This window comes from Gopherus evgoodei, chromosome 10 (genome assembly GCF_007399415.2).
Source record: "Gopherus evgoodei ecotype Sinaloan lineage chromosome 10, rGopEvg1_v1.p, whole genome shotgun sequence".
Lineage (NCBI taxonomy): Eukaryota > Metazoa > Chordata > Testudines > Testudinidae > Gopherus > Gopherus evgoodei.
In genome coordinates, this window is record NC_044331.1 from 50893938 (window position 1) to 50913207 (window position 19270).

General features: G+C 52.3%; 1 protein-coding gene across 2 annotated transcripts; it reads right to left on the bottom strand.

Annotated features, from left to right (window-relative positions):
* Window positions 1–9188: 9188 nt before the first annotated feature.
* On the bottom strand, window positions 9189–19157 carry NME4 (NME/NM23 nucleoside diphosphate kinase 4). 2 transcript variants are annotated; one of them, XM_030576760.1, is made up of 5 exons: window positions 18890–19157; window positions 12771–12901; window positions 11735–11836; window positions 10058–10170; window positions 9189–9622 (listed from the first exon to the last, which is right to left on the bottom strand). In XM_030576760.1, exons 1-5 carry the CDS (start codon window positions 19035–19037, stop codon window positions 9502–9504), a joined length of 615 nt encoding a protein of 204 aa, XP_030432620.1. In that variant the 5' UTR covers window positions 19038–19157; the 3' UTR covers window positions 9189–9501. The 2 variants fall into 2 exon arrangements, with proteins under 2 accessions (XP_030432620.1, XP_030432621.1); XM_030576761.1 differs by lacking the exon at window positions 11735–11836 and having other exon boundaries at window positions 18890–19148.
* Window positions 19158–19270: the final 113 nt, after the last annotated feature.

The following is a 19270-nucleotide window of genomic DNA, read 5'->3' on the forward strand; positions in this document are numbered from 1 at the left end:
TGGGCTGGGACTGGGGTTCAGACGGAGGGGGATCAGGGCAAATGCAGGGGGTTGGATGGGAGGGGGTCAGGAGAGCAGGCTATGGGTGGTGCTTACCTCAAGCAGCTCCGAGAAGCAGCAGCATGTCCCCTCTCTGGCTCCTACACAGAGACATGGCCAGGCAGCTCTGCACACTGCCCCATCTGCAGGTGCCGCCCCTGCAGCTCCCATTGGCCACAGTTCCCAGCCAATGGGAGCTGTGGGAACGGCACCTGTGGATGGGGCAATGCATGGAGCCCTCTGGCTGCCCCGAAATGTAGGAGCCAGAGGGGGGACATGCCGCTGCTTCCGGGAGCTGTGGCACGCAGAGCAGCCCTCAACCCCACTCCTCAGCTGGAGTGCGGGAGCGGGGCAAACCCCAGACACCACTCCCCAGTGGGAGCTCGAGGGCTGGATTAAATCGGCTGGTGGGCCGGATGTGGCCGCAGGCTGTAGTTTGCCCACCCCTGGTCTAGTACGACACTGAACAAAACTGATTAGTGATCCAAAGAAGGACAGAGATCTAAACAATCCCAGCATTCAGGGAAGTAATTTCACCTTCACTACTGTCCCTTCTCTGGCAGTGGCCAGATGAGAACCCCAAATCCAAACAGCTTAAAATTTAGGGAAGATTTGGACCTGGATTTGGATGTTTCTACTCTGGCCCAAATCAAACATTTATTCTAATACATCTGTCTTTTCTCTTCACATGTCCTCTCTGTTCCTTCCTCCAGTTTACATGCTAATTCCCAAAGGAAACCACACAGTGCTTGAATAAGGTACCATTTGAGTGGCTTAAGCATTTTCACCCAGTTCCATTTTTTTTATGATGCATCTAGCTGCACTAAACTGAGCTTTTATTGTGGAGAATTTTGAAATAATGTGCATGTTTGCCATTGAAATTGCGTAGGCTGTATTGCTTCAGAACTGTTCCATTCCAGCCTGTGTCACTTTTACTGTCTTATTAACCTTAGATGCTGAGCTGTAAAGTTTAAAAAAAAGCTATAAAGTCAAAGAGAGAATTTTAAATCAAATGAGGAAATGTGTTTAAGGTTTACTGCTGTGGGAGGGGTTGGCTCAGGGATTGACAGTGGGAGAAAAAACTAAAACCAGAACACACTGAACATTTCATCTGTCGATCTCAGAGAGCTTTACAAAAGGAAGGCTATAGCAGATACCTCTCAAGGAAACTGAGGCACTGGGAAGTGATGTGGCTTGCCAACACAGTGAGTTGATTGCAGAACGAGGCCCCAGATCAGGTCTGAAATGACTAGCTACGCACAGATGCAAAGACAACGCCACAGGGAGTTCACAGTTCCTAATAAAAACTAACTGTGCCGCTCTTGGCAAAAGGGTGATAAATGTTTTTATGACTTACAGTACATTTAAGCAGCTCTTAACCTAAGCTCATTTCTTTGAGGTTATAAAGATAGCACTAAAGAAGGCTCTGTGGAGCTTAGTGATGTTGAGCTATGCACTGTAAGTTGTCCATCCTACAGCACAGGATGGGGGCCTTTCTGTTCTAGCGCCCAGGAGATACGAGTAGTACATAACATTATGGGCTCAATGGAGGAATTACTAGATAAGGTTCTCTGGCGTGTGTGGTGCTGAATTTCAGACTAGATCAGTAGTTCTCAAACTGTGGGTCAGGACAGGGTTCCCTCTAATTTTTCCCACCCATGTGCGGAATGAATTTTGTTATGTGCACCAATATGGAGGTGATGTGTGACACATCACCTTCATATTGGTGCACATAACAAAATTCATGTGGTGGGAGTGGGGCCGAGGGGTTCAAAGTATGGGAGAGGGCTCAGGGCTGGGGCAGAGGTTTGGGGTGCAGAGATGTGAGGGCTCCAGCTGGGGGTGTGAGCTCTCAGGTGGGGCCGGGAATGAGGGGTTTGGGGTTTAGGAGGGTGCTCAGGGGCTATGTATGGAGAGAGGACTCCCCCCAGCTCTCTCTCCCTGCAGCTGCAGCACCTGGGCTGGGAGGGAGAGGCACCTCTCCCTGCTGCAGCAGCTCTGGGGTTGGGCCTGCAGGATAGGTGCTCCACCCTAGGCCCAGCAGGTCTGGGTTAGGAGAGGACCACCCCAGGCATGCCTGGGTCTGGGCCGCTCCAACTGGGACTGGGTCGCTCCAGCCACGCCGTCCCAGGTCTGGGCCACCCCTAGGCTGTGCCGTCCTGGCTACAGCTGGGGCTGGGCCGCCCCTCCCCAACCATGGCTGAGCCTGATCCGGCCGCACCACCGCAGCAGGTCTGGGCGACCCATACACAACTGGCTGCTCTGGCTGTGCCTGGGGCCGGCCCGGGCTGCATCACAGCAGAGTTGATGCTGGGGGAGAGGCTCCCCATGTCCTGGCCACAGCACGTTGGGGGTCAGGCTAGGTGGGAACAAGGAAAGGAGCGCCCCTCCCCCAGTGGGTCCCTGGGCGGGTTCTTTGAATGCCTCGCAGTTTACAGGGAACTTAGGTCAGGACCCCAAAGTGGGTCAGGACCCAGTTTTAATGGGATTGCCAGGTCTGCTAGGTGATAGTCCATTTGATTATGTTGACACCTGACTGAGGTGGTGGCTAGCCTTTTTTCTCTGGGGAAATGATCTGACGCTGTTTTTCTAAACTTGGAACATATTCAGCAATGTCATACAGCAGAATCTTAAAACTTTACATACAATGTTGACACACGTTTTACCAGGACAATAATGTTCAGCAGATTGAGTTTTCAAATGATACCTTACAAGGCATACGTTACGCAAAATTTATCATAGTCTTGGGAAAAAGGTGAAAATAAGAGTACAGACTGCCACACCTACCATGCCTGAATCCACACTGACTACCCTCTAGCAAAATACTTTTCCAGGGGTTCTCCCTCCAGCCCTTGCCATGGACTTCTAAGCTTTCCCCAATACTACACAGTAAACTCACTGCTCTGTAGTTTCTTATTTTGACTCTTGCCTTTGGAGTTATCGGTCTGCTGTCCAGTCCCTCCAAGACCCCTCTAATGCAGTTTACTAGTGTCTGTTGCTTTGAAGGTTTGCTGGTTTCCCCTCTTGGCTCCTTTACAGCTCATGTGGCATGCAACCCAGAACTGCTGCTTTAAGAACAGCTAAACTTTGTATAACCCATTCTCTTATCAGTACCTTGCCTGATTCCACTCTGAGAACCTGATCCCTGACTTTGTTATATTTCTTCCCTTCTCCTCAGAAAAGACAAAAGCAAAGTAACTGTTTAACAACGTTCTTTCTTTATCCCCACCATATGGTATCCACTTTAATTTTTAACAGGCTTAATGATTCCTTTTATTCTTTGAAGAAAGATCCTTCTGGGCTTATTTGTGTGTGTTCTGTAGTTTGCTTTTCATTATTTCTTCTTCTACTCTAATTTTCATCCCTTCCTCTCTTACTCTCATTTCTACAGTGGCTGCTAAGCAAGGGTTCAGCTAGTACCAGTTGGTTGTGTCTTTGTGGTGGGAATACCTGTCCCCCGTGAACTAGACCTAGGCCCTCCACCTACCCTGCACACGCTTCGTAACAGCCATCGGATGGTAAATGACCTTCCGGCACTGCTAGGCTGGGCTGGATTAGAACCAACACCCGCAGGTGAGGGAGAGTAGCTCTTATCTAGTAGTTAGAGCACAGGAGGTTCTTAGAGTTTAATGCCAGAAGGGATCATTCTGATCATCTAATCCAGGGGTTCTCAAACTTCATTGCACCGCGACCCCCTTCTGACAACAAAAATTACTACATGACCCCAGGCATTAGCTTTGGCCCTGGGCTCCAGCAAGTCTAACAGCACCTGAAAGAACACTGAACTGGGGGAGGAATCCTGGTGGGGAAGCTTCCCTCCACTAAAGACTGCAAAAAGCAAGTGGTGAGAAAAACCTTTCCTTTTAACTCATTTAGCTTTTAAAGTTAGATATCAGTTTGCATTTTCTTTTTTTCTTTGTAACCAATTCTGACTTTTATGTCTCATTACTTGTAATCACTTAAAATCTATCTATTGAGAGTTAATAAACTTTATTTTATTGTTTTGTCTAAACCAATGTGTTTGGATTGAAGTGCTGAGGAACCTCCACTTGAAATGACCTATCCTTGAGAGGGTTTGTGCATATCATTATCTGTTAATGAAATTATGGACTTTCTATGAGTTTGTATTGTCCAGAAGGAGAAAGCTGGGCACTACACAATGCATATTTCTGGGCACAAATCTGGGACTGGGAGTTCGCTGATGTCCTTCTGCAATATAATTCAGGAATGGCTGGCTAGAAGCACTCTTATAATTCAGCTGGGAATGATTTTGAATGCTGGAGGGTGTGTGAGAGCAGGCCAGGAGTGGTTGCTCTCACAACAAAGCAGTGTAAAAAGCACCCCAGACTGGAGAATTGAGGTGACACAGCTGTCCATCAGTCCAGCTTGTACTCTGGGTAATGTCATAGGAGGTCATGCTTAACTAACTGCTGCAGTTCTGGGAATGTAATGCTGCCAGGGTGAACAAGGGATATTCAGAGGCTACAGAATACTTAGACTTTCAAAAGTTGGTGGATGGGTTTTGAAAAGAGTATTTGCTGATGCTACTGAAGTCTGAGTTGCAGCAAACAGCAAGGAACACTGCCATCTGATTCCTAAGGATTTGGAGTGTTTTATAGGATTGGGGAGTGGAAGGCAAATGGAGCTCAATCCCTAGGTGAGAAAGTTACAGTTGAGACCCTCTAATAGATGTTCAGGTAAAAGCCTAAATGGTTGAAGATGGGAAATTTGCAGTTCCTGCACGAGCCCTGCCTCTGCACCCACTTCCTTCCCTCTCTCCAATTGTGGGCTGGAGCCCTGCACTGATCCCCAGAGAAAGCCATCCCTCTGTTTTGCTGGGTGTATGATCTCCATTCGTATGGTATTTAGTTGTAGACCAGGGGTTCTCAAACTGGAGGTTGGGGCCCCTCAGGGGATCGTGAGGTTATTGTGTGGGGGGTCACGAGCGGTCAGACTCCACCCCAAAGCCCACTTTGCCTCCAGCATTTATAATGGTGTTAAATATATAAAAAGTGTTTTTAATTTAAAAGGAGGTTGCACACAGAGGCTTGCGATGTGAAAGGGGTAACCAGTACAAAAGCTTGAGAATCACTGCGTAGACCAGGCTCCTACCCTTCCAACCTCTACTGGGAAACAGAATGTAATTGCAAGCTGACAGAACACAACTGATTGCTGGAGCAATACACAGGACCCAGAGGGACTAGATAGCGGAATAAGAGACACACTGGGTGTATTCAACCTCTTTGGGCTATATTACATGACTTGTTGATTGACCTGAATGGGCCTGCACTCTGGCAGTGACAGATGCTGGCTGCAGTCTCAGAAGGTAGCAGGACTTCTATACAGCCTGCTGTCTCATGGGTCTGTGGCCATTATTTATGGCATGGAGGAGGTCTCTGGAGTGTGTGTGGTGGGAATTCACAGTTCCTCGAGGGAGAGTGAAAGCAGGAGGTACAGTGGGGTTTCCAGGCCATGCAAGGAGGAGGAAAAGGAAGATGGGCTCTCCAGTCCATCGTGGGATGGTGGATGAAGGAAGGCGTCAGGACTGCATATAACAGGTAAGATATTTTATTGATTTGGATCGAAACTCTCCACCCCAAAGAAGGCCCTTCCAGGCAGTGCCTGTGCCATAGATTTGTAAGAGGCGTTACAAACCACAGCCCGTGAAATCAGCAGCATTTTCCCTTCCCCACCCCAACTACATCTTATTCTAATCAGCAGCATGGATCAGAACTCCCCTTCCACCTGTACAGACTCAGCTCCCCTGCACTGCCCCCTCAACAGGTCTGGAGGGTCACCAGGTTTAGGCTGTTCTGGACGTTGGTTGGAGGATGACTCCTTTCTGCCTGAAGGAAAAGGAAACGACACAGAGAGCGCTTTGACAGCTGTTGCCTGTGTTGTACACTTCAAATTGTGAGCACTCAGTGACAGGAACTGTCTCATGCTATGGGTCTGGGCAGTGCCCAGCACAAAGGGGCTTTGATTTCAGCTGGAGCCTCTGGCCACTATCATCATTTTAAACAATATCAGCAAGTAGGTTACATCAGGAGCTCCCCTGATCATCTCAGTAATGGCAGCATGATACAGGGGGAAAGGGAGCTTCTCCAGCAGGAAGCTTCAGTGAAGACTTTGCTTCAGTCTTCACGGCTGAGGATGTTAGGGAGACTCCCAAACCTGAGCTGGCTTTTGTAGGTGACAAATCTGAGGAACTGTCACAGATTGAAGTGTCACTAGAGGAGGTTTGGAATTAACCGATAAACTTTACAGTAACAAGTCACCGGGACCAGATGGCATTCACCCAAGAGTTCTGAAAGAACTCAAATGTGAAGTTGCGGAACTATTAACTAAGGTTTGTAACCTGTCCTTTAAATCAACTTCGGTACCCAATGCCTGGAAGTTAGCTAATGCAACGCCAATATTTAAAAAGGGCTCTAGAGGTGATCCCAGCAATTACAGACCGATAAGTCTAATGTCGGTACCAGGCAAATTAGTCGAAACAATAGTTAAGAATAAAATTGTCAGACACATAGAAAAACAAACTGTTGAGCAATAGTCAACATGGTTTCTGTAAAGGGAAATCGTGTCTTACTAATCTATTAGAGTTCTTTGAAGGGGTCAACAAACATGTGGACAAGGGGGATCCAGTGGACATAGTGTACTTAGATTTCCAGAAAGCCTTTGACAAGGTCCCCCATCAAAGGCTCTTACGTAAATTAAGCTGTCATGGGATAAAAGGGAAGGTCCTTTCATGGACTGAGAACTGGTTAAAAGACAGGGAACAAAGGGTAGGCATTAATGGTAAATTCTCAGAATGGACAGGGGTAACTAGTGGTGTTCCCCAAGGGTCAGTCCTAGAACCAATCCTATTCAATTTATTCATAAATGATCTGGAGAAAGGGGTAAACAGTGAGGTGGCAAAGTTTGCAGATGATACTAAACTACTCAAGATAGTTAAGACCAAAGCAAATTGTGAAGAACTTCAAAAAGATCTCACAAAACTAAGTGATTGGGCAACAAAATGGCAAATGAAATTTAATGTGGATAAATGTAAAGTAATGCACATGGGGAAAAAATAACCCCAACTATACATACAATATGATGGGGGCTAATTTTGCTACAACGAGTCAGGAAAAAGATCTTGGAGTCATCGTGGATAGTTCTCTGAAGAGGTCCACGCAGTGTGCAGAGACCGTCAAAAAAGCAAACAGAATGTTAGGAATAATTAAAAAGGGGATAGAGAATAAGACTGAGAATATATTATTGCCCTTATTTAAATCCATTATATGCCCACATCTTGAATACTGTATACAGATGTGGTCTCCTCACCTCAAAACAGATATTCTAGCACTAGAAAAGGTTCAGAAAAGGGCAACTAAAATGATTAGGGGTTTGGAGAGGGACCCATATGAGGAAAGATTAAAGAGGCTAGGACTCTTCAGCATGGAAAAGAGGAGACTGAGGGGGGATATGATAGAGGTATATAAAATCATGAGTGATGTGGAGAAAGTGGATAAGGAAAAGTTATTTTCTTATTCCCATAATACAAGAACTAGGGGTCACCAAATGAAATTAATAGGTAGCAGGTTTAAAACAAATAAAAGTGAACCTGTGGAACTCCTTACCTGAGGAGGTTGTGAAGGCTGGGACTATAACAATGTTTAAAAGAGAACTGAATAAATTCATGGTGGTGAAGTCCATAAATGGCTATTAGCCAGGATGGGTAAAGAATGGTGTCCCTAGCCTCTGTTCGTCAGAGGATGGAGATGGATGGCAGGAGAGTGATCACTTGATCATTGCCTGTTAGGTTCACTCCCTCTGGGGCACTTGGCATTGGCCACTGTCAGTAGACAGATATTGGGCTAGATGGACCTTTGGTCTTACCTGGTACAACCATTCTTATGTTCTTAAGGTCCCAGGCTGCTGGCAGCTTTCGAGCTCCTGTGATATGAGATACTGTAGTTTTTGTAGTCACAGTGGGATGGTGGGACAAGTGGATGATAAATCTTCGCTTACTATGGAGTGGGTGGCTGCTGCACTCTTCAAAATGTGGGCCTGTGGCCCATAGTAAATATGAACATAGGGTACTGTGGGCAAGACAAAGGGGTGTCTAGCCTATATGTGGATGGCAGAAATCTCCATCAGCATCAGATCCTCTATGACAGAAGGAGTTAATGAGAAGACAAGACAGCTTATTATCACTTGACCACAGCCACAGCAAAATCCTGAGTAGTCGAACTGTATTAATAGTAAAACCACCAGGCCACACTGCTACACCTCTGAGCTCAGCATCACCCAATGCAAAGATTTGCTATCATACTGAACTTGGGGGGAAAAATCAGCAAAGGTCTCTAAGCGCACAAGCAGCAGAAACCACAACAGGACAGACAAGCACCATGCCACCCCCGTTAGCATTTCCTGAGTCAGAGTGGTAGAGGCCCTGGCAGTACTATGGGATGTCTGTGCCCCTTGTGGATTGCGAAATCAAGTGACAAACACCTGGGGCCATTCTGCACTGGTGTGGTCAATATATCACTCAAGGAGAGCAACTGCCCAGGAGGCCTAGAGCATGTGTCAGTCCAGCCAACACTCGGAATGGGGTCTGTGGATCTTCTCAAACCATCTCTTTAGCTAGCTTTCCTTGCTGGACTAGGTCACTGAGAAGGCTGTGGCACAGATGCACACACAGGTGGTCTCATAGCTCTGGAGCAGGACGCGTTACCCAGGTGGATTCTGTTGGATCCAGTTGATGGAGCTGTCCCCCAAAGGTTCTGCTCATCGCCAGACAGATTCCCAGAGTGTCAGGACAGGCAGCTGCTCCTCCTATTCCACAGCCTACCTGCAGAATCCCACCAGGCTCAGCCCTATCCACTCTCCTGCTCTGCGTCTCTGTCCAACCACTAGGGCGCATTGCCAAGCTCAAATCAGCTGCCAATATGCTGCTAGATATGGGGGACAGTGCCAACTACCCAGCTACCTCAGACTGTTCCACAATAATAGATCTAGGAAAAATCAGGGGTTTGGACTGGGTTGCCCCTTGGCTACTCCATTTATGTGGCATATTACAACAGAGGTGGTTGCTGGCCCCACAAGCACTTCCAACCTCACCCCACAAGAAAGGCAAGAAAACAAAAGAGGAAGGGAAACCAGAGTCACATTTGTAACAAATTAGATTTTAATATGAATCCTTCAAGGACTTAACCCCATCGTTCTTCCTTCATGCACATCAGATCCCCAAAGGCTTATTGGCACTAGGCTGACAAGAGGAGCAAGTCTGCCACATCTGGTAGCCAGCAGGGTGAAGGGAGGTACAGCCCTCTAGTAGAGTCAACGCGAAGGAACCGTGGCCTCCACTCTGAAGCGTCAGGACCTGTGGCATGCTCGCTGGGCCCCGAGGAACTACAGAAAGGCAACGCTGTCAGAGGTAGTAGATCCTGGGTCAGGCAACATGGACAGGAGAGGCCTTCAGAGCTGATAAGTGTTACTGTAGTCACAGCAGTCCCATTCCACCAACTCGTTGCTGTGAAACCACAAACTGATCTCCCTCTGGGCCGTCTCAACTGAGTCACTGGCATGAACGACGTTCCTGCAGCCAAGAGAAACCCGCGATAAGGATGGCAGATATGCAGCCTCAAGGGCAGAACCTGGGTGCCGCTGGGAACATGGTCCTGCAGCCGAGACCCTTCCCCTTGCCTCTGGCCACCACAAATGGATGATATGCTCATATCATAGCCTTGGTCACTTAAGTGTTACTTCACTCCTCCCCAGCATCTCCCCACAGTTTCATTAGCTACCCTCCTTGTGAGTACTCTCTCCTCACTCCATGCCACTGGGATGGGGCAACTGGCCCTCTACAGTAATGCTGTCCACAGATGGGTCTACAGGAGGCTCAAGACACAGACTGTCTCAGATGCCAGGGTGCTGCCAAGGAGGTTCAGGTCTGTGGGACTGCCCAGCATGGCACATGGCACTACCCAGCATGCCGGAGTTAGTTGGCTGGCTGGCTCGGTGTGGTTTGTACCTGCTGACGTGGATGCTGAAATCTCCTCGGATCGTCCCAGGCTTGGCTTCAGTGGAGTTGGTATCTCCTACCATGGCCCTGGAAGTCCTGACCACGTTGTAACCTTCCCATACCTGCAATATACACAGGCTGTGTGAGCTGAGACAGGGCAAGCTGCACAGAAACTCTCATTCCACAACCACTGTGGGGAGACTGAACTCTGCTCCAGCAGCCAAACTGGGTGCCCCCTTCAGGTCCGATCTCAGGGCCATGAACCGGTCTATGCAGACTGTCTGGGTCTTGCAGAAGAGGGGTGAGTACTGGGAAAGGCCGGGATGCCTGGGATCATGTTGAGCTCCTCAGGCCCATCAGACGCCTCCTACCTGGTGTGAAAGAAGCAGAGTGGGACAGCCAGCCAGGCACAAGGCAGGGGAGGGCCACGCCAAGCTTAGCCACAGTGCAGAGTCCTGGGCCTACACTGGCAGCATTGGCACTGTGAGCGCGGATTCTGTGGGGGAGGGGAGCGGAGCAGAGGACAGAGACAGTGTGACGTGCAGGGACGAAAAATGAATGGAAACCAAGGTCTAAGCCAAAAGGGCTGAGCGAGTGTCAAAGCAGCAAGATCTGGGCCTGGGTGAGGGGATGCACCTGGGACTGATGTCACCACAGGCTTCCCCACCCATCATGATCCTAAGCCCCTCCGCAGGTCACTGGAGCAAGGGGCTTTCATGGTGTTTACACTGAAGCTTCACCCAGCTGGGGCGGGCACATAAGGCTGGTCATCCTCACTTTCCAATTCCCGTGCTCATGGGGGACAGACAGGTGCTGGTTCCCAGCACAGCAAGGGAAGGTCCCAGGTCCACCCAGTATATGGTCCCCTGTATTGCACTGGGCAGGAAACATTCTCCACTTGCTCCTGGGCCGTGCTTAATTTGTAATGCAAGAGGTGCGGGGGCTCAAGCAATTGTCTTATATCCACAAGTGACACAGAAAGCCCAGAGGTGCCGGGGCTCTGAAGTGGCATCCCCAGAGGCATAGGCGCCAACTTTTTCTAGCGCCAGTGGGTGCCTGTGCCCCCCCTGCCCCGGCCCCACCCCAACTCCACCCCATCTCTTCCCCTGGCACCACCTCCATTCCTACCCCATCCCCAAATTCCCCACCCTATCTCCGCCCCCTCCCTGCCCCTATTGGATCCCTTCCCCAAATCCCTGCCCCAGACCCACCTCTTTCCCCAGTGTGCTGCGTTCCCCCTCCTCTCCCCTTCCTTCCTGCCCTGTGAATCAGCTGTTTCATGGCACTAGCGCTGGATGGGAGAGGGGAGAAGCAGGACGCGGCGGCGCGCTCACGGAGGAGGCGGAGGTGAGCTGGAGCGGGGGGCGGGGTGGTGCCACGAGGAGCTGCCGGTGGATGCTGAGCACCCACCAATTTTTTTCTGTGAGTGCTCCAGCCCTGGGGCTGGATCTGGGGCTGAACAAACCGACTTTAGAAACCAAAGCCCCAGAGAATGTGGATTCCAGGACAGAACGTGTTGGAAGATTCCCTTTCATTGAGAGAAATCAACAATGAAACTAAAGTAATGTCCTACATCCCCATCCCCACCCATCACCTTTAACCCACCCCACCCTTCCCCTGTGCCCTTCCCCCACACCCTTTGCCCCTAACCACACGCACACACGTCAACTGGACTTGCAGCCTTACCATGGCAACCACTGGCCCTGAGGTCATGTAATGGATCAGTGCTGGGTAGAAGGGCTTCCTCCGCAGCTCATGGTAATGTTCTGCCAAGAGCCCCTCATTGGCCTGGAAGAAGGGGGGACCCCAAAGTAAGAAGCAAGCCCTGAGCCCAGGATAGGACCCCATGGGAAATCAATACCCCCTCCCTATGGCCAGAAGAGAGAGTTCATCCAGCAACTCCCAGTACGCAGTGTCTCCTCTGCACCTTCCCTGTGCAGAGAGTGGCTCTACGCAGATTTCTGGGGGAGCTGCAGAGGCAGGAGCCGCTGATCAAACAACTTCAGTTCTTGTTTGTTCCATTGCACCAATGAAGGGGGTGTCTCATTGCCTCTGGCCACAATCTGTGGATCCGAGGGGGTGGAGTGTGGACTTAGAGGTCAGTGGACAAAGGGTTAATGGACTGGACTCACAGCCCAGCAGATTCTGGTTCAAATCACCAAGGAGCTTAGCCTGGAGAACTCTGTCTAATCCCTAGCGGGCCTGTATTCATACCACGAAACAGCATACTAGTGGCAATTGCCTCTGGCTCAGAAAGCCTGAAACTGGAATAGCAGGGGGCAGCTGGCCAGGATTTAAGGGCAAGGACAGAGTTGGGGCTTGCAGGATTGCAATAATGGAGGCCAGGCGATGCAGTGGGAGAGGTTGCGGGAGATGTGCGGGTGAGGCTCAAGCCTGCAATAGTGGAGTGTAGAGGGACAGAACCAGCAGGGAATGGAGGGCCAGAGCTGCAGGAAGCGTTGGGAGACACTTACGCTCCGGACTGGACCAGCAGGGGGTGCTGAGGGCCATGTTCGAGCTATGACTCTTGGGGAAGGTTAGACAGCTCCTGCCATCATGGCCTGGCTCAGGCCAGCATTGATAGTGCCTCACTTCCATCAGAACAGAAATCCAGGCCATGTTTTAACGTCCCCCTGCCATCTAGCTGGTCTGTCCAGGTCTCTAGTCACCTGGCCCGGGAACAGAAAACCAGGCTGTCCTCTGGGATGTGGCAGGCAGGTACCTGGAGCAGCTTCATGCCAACTAGCTTGAATCCGCGCCTCTCAAAGCGCTTGATCACGTCACCGACCAGCCTCCTCTGCACTCCATCTGGCTTCACCGCCACCAGCGTCCGCTCCTGGATCCCCGGGATCCCTAATGGGCAGCGAGAAAGGGAGAAGGGTAGGTTACAGCCCAGGTCACCCGTCCATAAACACAGCGAAACTGAGCACCATCCTTCTCCCAGCAGCTGCACAGGGAGCCCTGCAAGGACCCAACCTGAGCAGGGAACAAGAGTTACTGGTTTCACTCTGCAGCTGGTTATGCTGCTCAGACCCGTGGTGTCGGCAGGAGGAGCCAGAAGTTGGAGCAGGATTCCCAGCACTGCCTGAGTTTTGCTGCCTGGCCCCACCTGGGTAATGCAGGATGGGTAGGTTTCTCTCACAGGGTTGGCTCCCACAAGGTGCTGAGCACTCACTGGTCCTGCAATGGGAGCTGTGGGTGCTTGGCATCTCTCACGACTGAGGATTGGGAACAATTTAAGGAATCTGAGCCCTTCAAAAATCCCCCTGGGGCAGCAGCAGATGGACAAGCCCAGGCGCTCAGATACCATGGTGATGGGCACAACATCAGTACTCCGCTGGCACATGAAGAGAGTGGGTGTGCGGGGCCAAAGAGCAGAAACTCCTGGAGCAAGAGCTCAGAATACAGAATCTGGAAGATCAACACCTGTTCCTAGAACCACCCAGCAAACCCTTTCTCTAGGCAGACACGGTGTTGGGGACAGTGGACTCAGTCATCGCCAGCATGGATCTTGTGGGTGTTAATGAAAGGACTGACCAAGCCAAGCAGCAGGCTCAAGGGAATTAACCCCACTCCCCACCTATCTGTAACCGTCCAATTGTTCAAGTGCACTGCAAGATTCCCACCTCCTTCTGAAGGAAGTGGGCACTAGCTGCAGCTAGTGGCAGGATGCCGGACCAGTGGGACCAATGGGTAGATGCAGGATGGAAAATCCTCTGGGATACTGGGCAGCACGGTGCACATTGCCCATGGGCATCAGCAGATCAGGAATGCCCTCTCCCTGGGGGCCCTGCCAGCCTGGAGACCTGCCGGCATTGCTCTGCAGTCAATACCCTGTGAGGACAAGCCAATCGCAGCAGCCCAACCAGAGCACAGGATGCAAACATCGTTCCTGCTCAGTGAGGACTCACAGCCCTGGGAGCTGGGCTCAGGCCCCCAAGAGCCAAAGGGCGGGACTCTCCCGCAGTCAGTGCAAAGGCACAAGGGTCAGAGCCTTGGGGGCTGGTTGTTAGGAAAGGCAGGCAGTGCCTTAGGGCTGACCTGCAGAAGTGATGTACAGCAGATAGAGCACAGGTCTGGGAGTCAGAATCCCTGGGCCTATGTCCAGCTCTGTCACTGACTTGCAGGAAGTCATATCACCGCTCCATGTCTCAGTTTCCTCATCAGCACAATAAGGAGAATGACACTGACCCACCAGGCTGAGAGACTGACTTTGTTAGTGTCTGCAAAGGGCTTTTAGCTCCTTGGATGGTAGGTACCAGGGAAGGGTGCCTGGCCAAGAGGTACCCCCCTCTGCCTTGTGCCCTTTGCTGGCCTGCCTGAGGGTATACCTGTCCAGAAAGCAGGGAGGCTTATGGTGGTTGAGTGTGGGCAGAGACAGTTACTGTGGTCTCAGGAGCCTCAGCTCTCAAAGCAGGGCAGTATCCTCACCTCCATTTTAGAGAGGGGGAAAGACACAGGGAGGACAAGTAACTTGCCCAAGATCACCCAACCACACAGCCAAGAATAGAACCAGGTCTCCTGAGTCCCTGTCCAGTGCTCCACCCACTAGGCCACACTGCCTCAAATGCAACATTCCCTTCCCAAGCCTGTGACTACACAAGGTGCAACTGGGGCTGGACTGCTCAGACTGGAGCCTGCAGCCAGAGGCACAGGCCGCGGCAGCAGCGCTAGCAGCCCCTCTTCCTCAGCCCTCACTTCTGCTCAGGTGCCAGCCCCAGGCTCCTGCAGAGCAAGCCCCTAGGGCCATGGGACGTGCAGAGGAGAATGTCCCTCTTGCTCTCTGCTGGCAGCGAGGGACACCACTCCAGCTGGATCATCTTCACCTATTCACACACCTCACCTTTTGGAACTACAACATATCCCTAAGCCAAATCTCTAGTCACCAGCTGGAACTACTGAGGGCTGTGGTGCCTTGTATCCTGCAGTCACTGGATCAGCTGGAAGGGCCTGGCTCAGCCAGGGAACACGGAGGGGTGAGAGGGAGGCAGCTGGTGCTCAGTTCCCCTTTGCTGGTGACTCTCTGCAGTGAGAGAGCACAGGGAGCACAGACCAGGCAGGAGGGAAGATTTCTGGATCCAATAGGAGCTTACAATTGGAGCTCCCCATGCAAGAGCCAGGTGGGGAGAGATGACATGTGCAGGAAGCCCCTGGGCCTACCAGGAGTTTGCAGGGTCTTCAGACTGAGGAATGGTTTCTGTGCCCCCCCCCGGTCCCCTCTCAGCTTAGCCCCTACCCCGCAGGGCTACTGCTTTGGCTGAACTAGCAAGGGGCTGGGCTTGGGGCTGGAGCTGTGTCAAGGCTGCAGGGAGCCGGAGAAACAAGCCACTGTGCTAAGTGCTCCCGAATAGGGGGAGCACGAAGCATCGCAGCCTGCAGCATCTCTGTGGGAAGAGCTACTAAGCAGGAGCCACGGTGCCAGCCTCCAACAAACAGCTGCAGACACCACTCCAGTCTCCTTCCCACCCAGATCGCTGCCCTCCACTGCCTCCCCATAGCCCACCCCCCACTATCCAGGCTGAATTCTTCACTTTCAGCTCTGCCATCTGGCCCATTGCCTTGCCCCTACTCTGCCAGTCTGGGCAGCCCAATTATTTCCTTCTCCCACTCCTGTCTCATAGGGGGCACCCTTCATTCCCTGCTGCATGAGGTGACCTGACCACTCCAGCTCACCAAGGCAGAACCTTCCCTCTCTTCCCTGACTCCTACCATGGTCAGGGGGAGGGGAGTGTATGAGGGATTTCCACTCCAGCTTCCTGAGACCTCCTGGCTCATGGGTCTGATTGCTGGGACAGGGCCTGGCTGGATTTGTGTGTACTGTACCAGAGGGAGCACACGGGCCAAGCTAGCCATTCCCCAGGATATGGGAAGACATCTTCCTGCAGGATTCCCCCCCCAATTACCAAGCAAAGGGGATCCCACCTGTCCCCTTTCAGACAGCTGAGGCTCAGCTGTCTGCTAATTGGAAGGAACCAAGCTGGAGGCCTCATGGGACTCATCTGTTTCCAAGCTCAGCCCCTTGGTATTAACCAGTGACTCCCACAGGCCAGTCCTGGGCTCAGCCAGCTCCATGGGGAAGGGACACAGCTCTTTAGATCTCGCTCCAGCCTGCAATCTCTTCCCAGATGCTGAAGGATGAGTAGCCCCTGGCCTCAAAGAGGGAGACAGGACTCAGGAGGCTTTTGGGTGGGTTTGGACTTGGCTGGGTGTTCTCGCCAGCCGCCTCCGAGGGGCTACACAAAATGTATGTGATTTGCATTAAGTTGTGGGGTCCCAACACACTTTACAGGTTGTATGCCAACAAAGAATCAGGTCAGCCACCCCGGGGCAGGCTGCAGCCGCTCCTCTGAACCGGCAACACTAAACAATGGTCCAGGATAGGAAGACCCCACATGGACATAGCCGCATAGCTCTGCCAGCACAATCCCATCGTGCAGATACAGCCTGCACCCCTGGAAGGGGTTTTTCCATGGGTGTAGGACCACCACCTCCCCAGAGGAAATTAGCTCTGGCAATGGACACTCTGCCCTCAACACAGCTGCATCTACACTGGGGGGGTAGGTCAGCATAGCAACATGGTTTATTCACATCTGACAGGCTGTGTCGACATGACTTTTAAAGTCAGACCAAGCCGAAGGCTCATCCCATCTCCACTGGAAAGCAGAGGGAGAATTGATGGAGGCAGCGGCATGATTCTGTGGTTTGATCATGGAACGGGGACTCAGGAGACTTGGACATATCTCCCCCTCAGCCCCATTTGTTTGCCCCACATGTAGCTATAACCTACACAGGCAGAGCTAAACTTGAGTGCAGGCTTAAACCCTGTCAGATTCATGGTGTGGACAGTCCTCAGGGACTCCAGTGCTACAGGGTTGGGTCAGACTACATGGTCCCTTCTGGCCTTAGTCTCTGAGTCTCAGCTGGATCCCATCCACGCACAAAGGACAAACGAGCCCCAGTAATCAGGGCTAACACACAGTTAGTTCTACAGTGCAGCAAGGCCCGTGTCAGAGCTGCACCTTAACTTGGGGCATCGCACTTGTGCATTATTTGATGCCCAATTGTTTGCTGAGCTGCAGCTATTGCTGGGTCTTGGGCTGACACTGCTTGGAGCCAGGCTCGAACTGCAGCCAGCTGGTGACTGTAAGCAGAGGCTCCAGCCTAGTGCAGCACAGCACGCTTTCAGTAACCCAGGCCTGGCCTATGCTCAGCCCCAGGGCAGTGCACTTTACTTAGACCAGACAGAGGGACTGGAGAGGAGAACCTGCTTGCCAAATGAAATACCTGGCCAGCTTGAATCTTTCCCTCATTTGCTAAATTACAGGGGATTTCTGAAAGATCCAAAAGCTTTAAATTCCAGTTTAACTGGAAGGAACTAAAGTTCTCACTTCTCTCAAGCAGAAGCCTTTGCAACAGGAGGAGAGAATACAGGGAAAAGAGGAGTAGGAAGAGCATGGGATGTAGGACCCACAGAGCCTGTCACCCCCAGCCGCCCCTCATCCATGGAAAAGGCTCCAGTGTCAGACGCATCCCTAGCCATGGTGCAGGCGCTGGTGCAGGTGGCACTTAGGGGGCTGTGACACTGCTGAAGATGTTGGACCCAGTCTATCCTAGCACTTGCGCTGTTGCTAGCACTAGAGCAGCTGAAAGAAAGGATGTGAATTTTCTAGAGCAGGCACTGTCGGACACGTGCCAAATGCAGAGGGGAGTCCAAGGATGGGGGTAGCTTTCATCTTTTGGCCAGCACCACCCCCTTCATCAACTTGGGAAGGGCTGATTGCATTTAAGCTCCACTGTTTTAAATACTTTCTCTTTCCTCCCAGAAACTTGGAAAACATTCTGGACCCTGCCCAGAACACGGCAAACGGGGATCACGCTGGCTGGAGGGAGGCATCTGAGTGTTCTTGGCCCAGGCAACAGAGGGAGACCCATCAACTTTCTCCACAGTGACAAAGGGACCAGCGCTCAGCATCGAATCCCCCCCGCCCGAAGCGCCATTCTGAGGAACAAAATAGAAGTAAACAAACCTGCCTTCTTTGTTCCAGGTTACAGTTTAACCTCCCAATAAAGCAGCATGGGAGAAAAATTTCACCAGGATGATTTGTGCATTTTTCATTCTAGAGGATTTCATACCCTATTTATAAGCAAGGAGTCCCGGCCCTGAGAACTGGTGGTGGAAGAGGGTCCCAGTGCAAAGCAGCAGCATGATCTGGCAGCCTCAGTCCCTGGAGTTTTAGCCAGCCCCCTCCCACCGAAAGGGCTGTTGGCCAGCAGATGCCTGGGGCTTGCAGCTCTGGGCACGGGGCTAGCCGAGAGGGAGCAATCGCAGGCAGTGAGATCACAGACCCAGCCAGCTGATGACCCAGCTGAGAAGCAGCAGAGGAGGCACATCCACGGAGGGACTGGAAACCAAAGCAAACAAACTGGAAAGGAGGGCGGTATTCCCCATGCACGTGGAGATATTGTGCTTACGAGACAAAGGCTAGGAGGGGGCGCCCCAGCCGGCAGCGATCAGAGCAGCGGGGGGCTTTGTTGTTGGTTTACAGACATCCCCGCACATTCCTCAGGGCCGGTCGGGTGCAGAGGGCCAGTTCCGCCGGGCGGCCGGGCTCGGAGCAGCTGGTCCCATTCACATACCAGGGCTCCGCCGGGCTTTGATGCTGCTCGGCGCTGCGATGGGGAGCGGGGCGGGGGTGCGATTGGTGCCTTGCTGGGTAACCCCGAGCGGAGAAACACCCAGCGGGGGGAGCCCCCGGCGCTGCATCTGGGGGATGGGAGGCCGGGAAGCCCCCGGCGCTGCGGGGGGGGGTCGGCCCCTAGCTCCGCACAGCTCGGACTCACCGGCGCTGTAGGGGCGCCTGGAGCCAGGCCCCAGCGAGCGAGTTGCTGGCGCCTCCGGCTTGAGGCGCTCCGAGCCCGGCGCGGGGCCGCCCAGACTCCGCTGACCCTGCAGGAGGCTCCTGGCCACGCAGCGCTGGAAGAAGCCCATGATGCGCGGCCCCCTCCCAGCGGCCCTGGACAGCAGGGCCCAGCCCGGCTGCTGGGCTCGGCTTCCTCAGCTGGACTTTATAGCCCGCCCCAGGCTGGTTCGAGGGGAAGGCCCCCGCCCCCGGCCCGCCCCGGGCCCCGCGAGGAACAAGGGAAGTGTCAGGTTTCCGTCCCACCCCTTACAACGGACGCCAGCCCCACAGGCCGCAGCGCTGGCTGCTCCCTCCCCCGCCC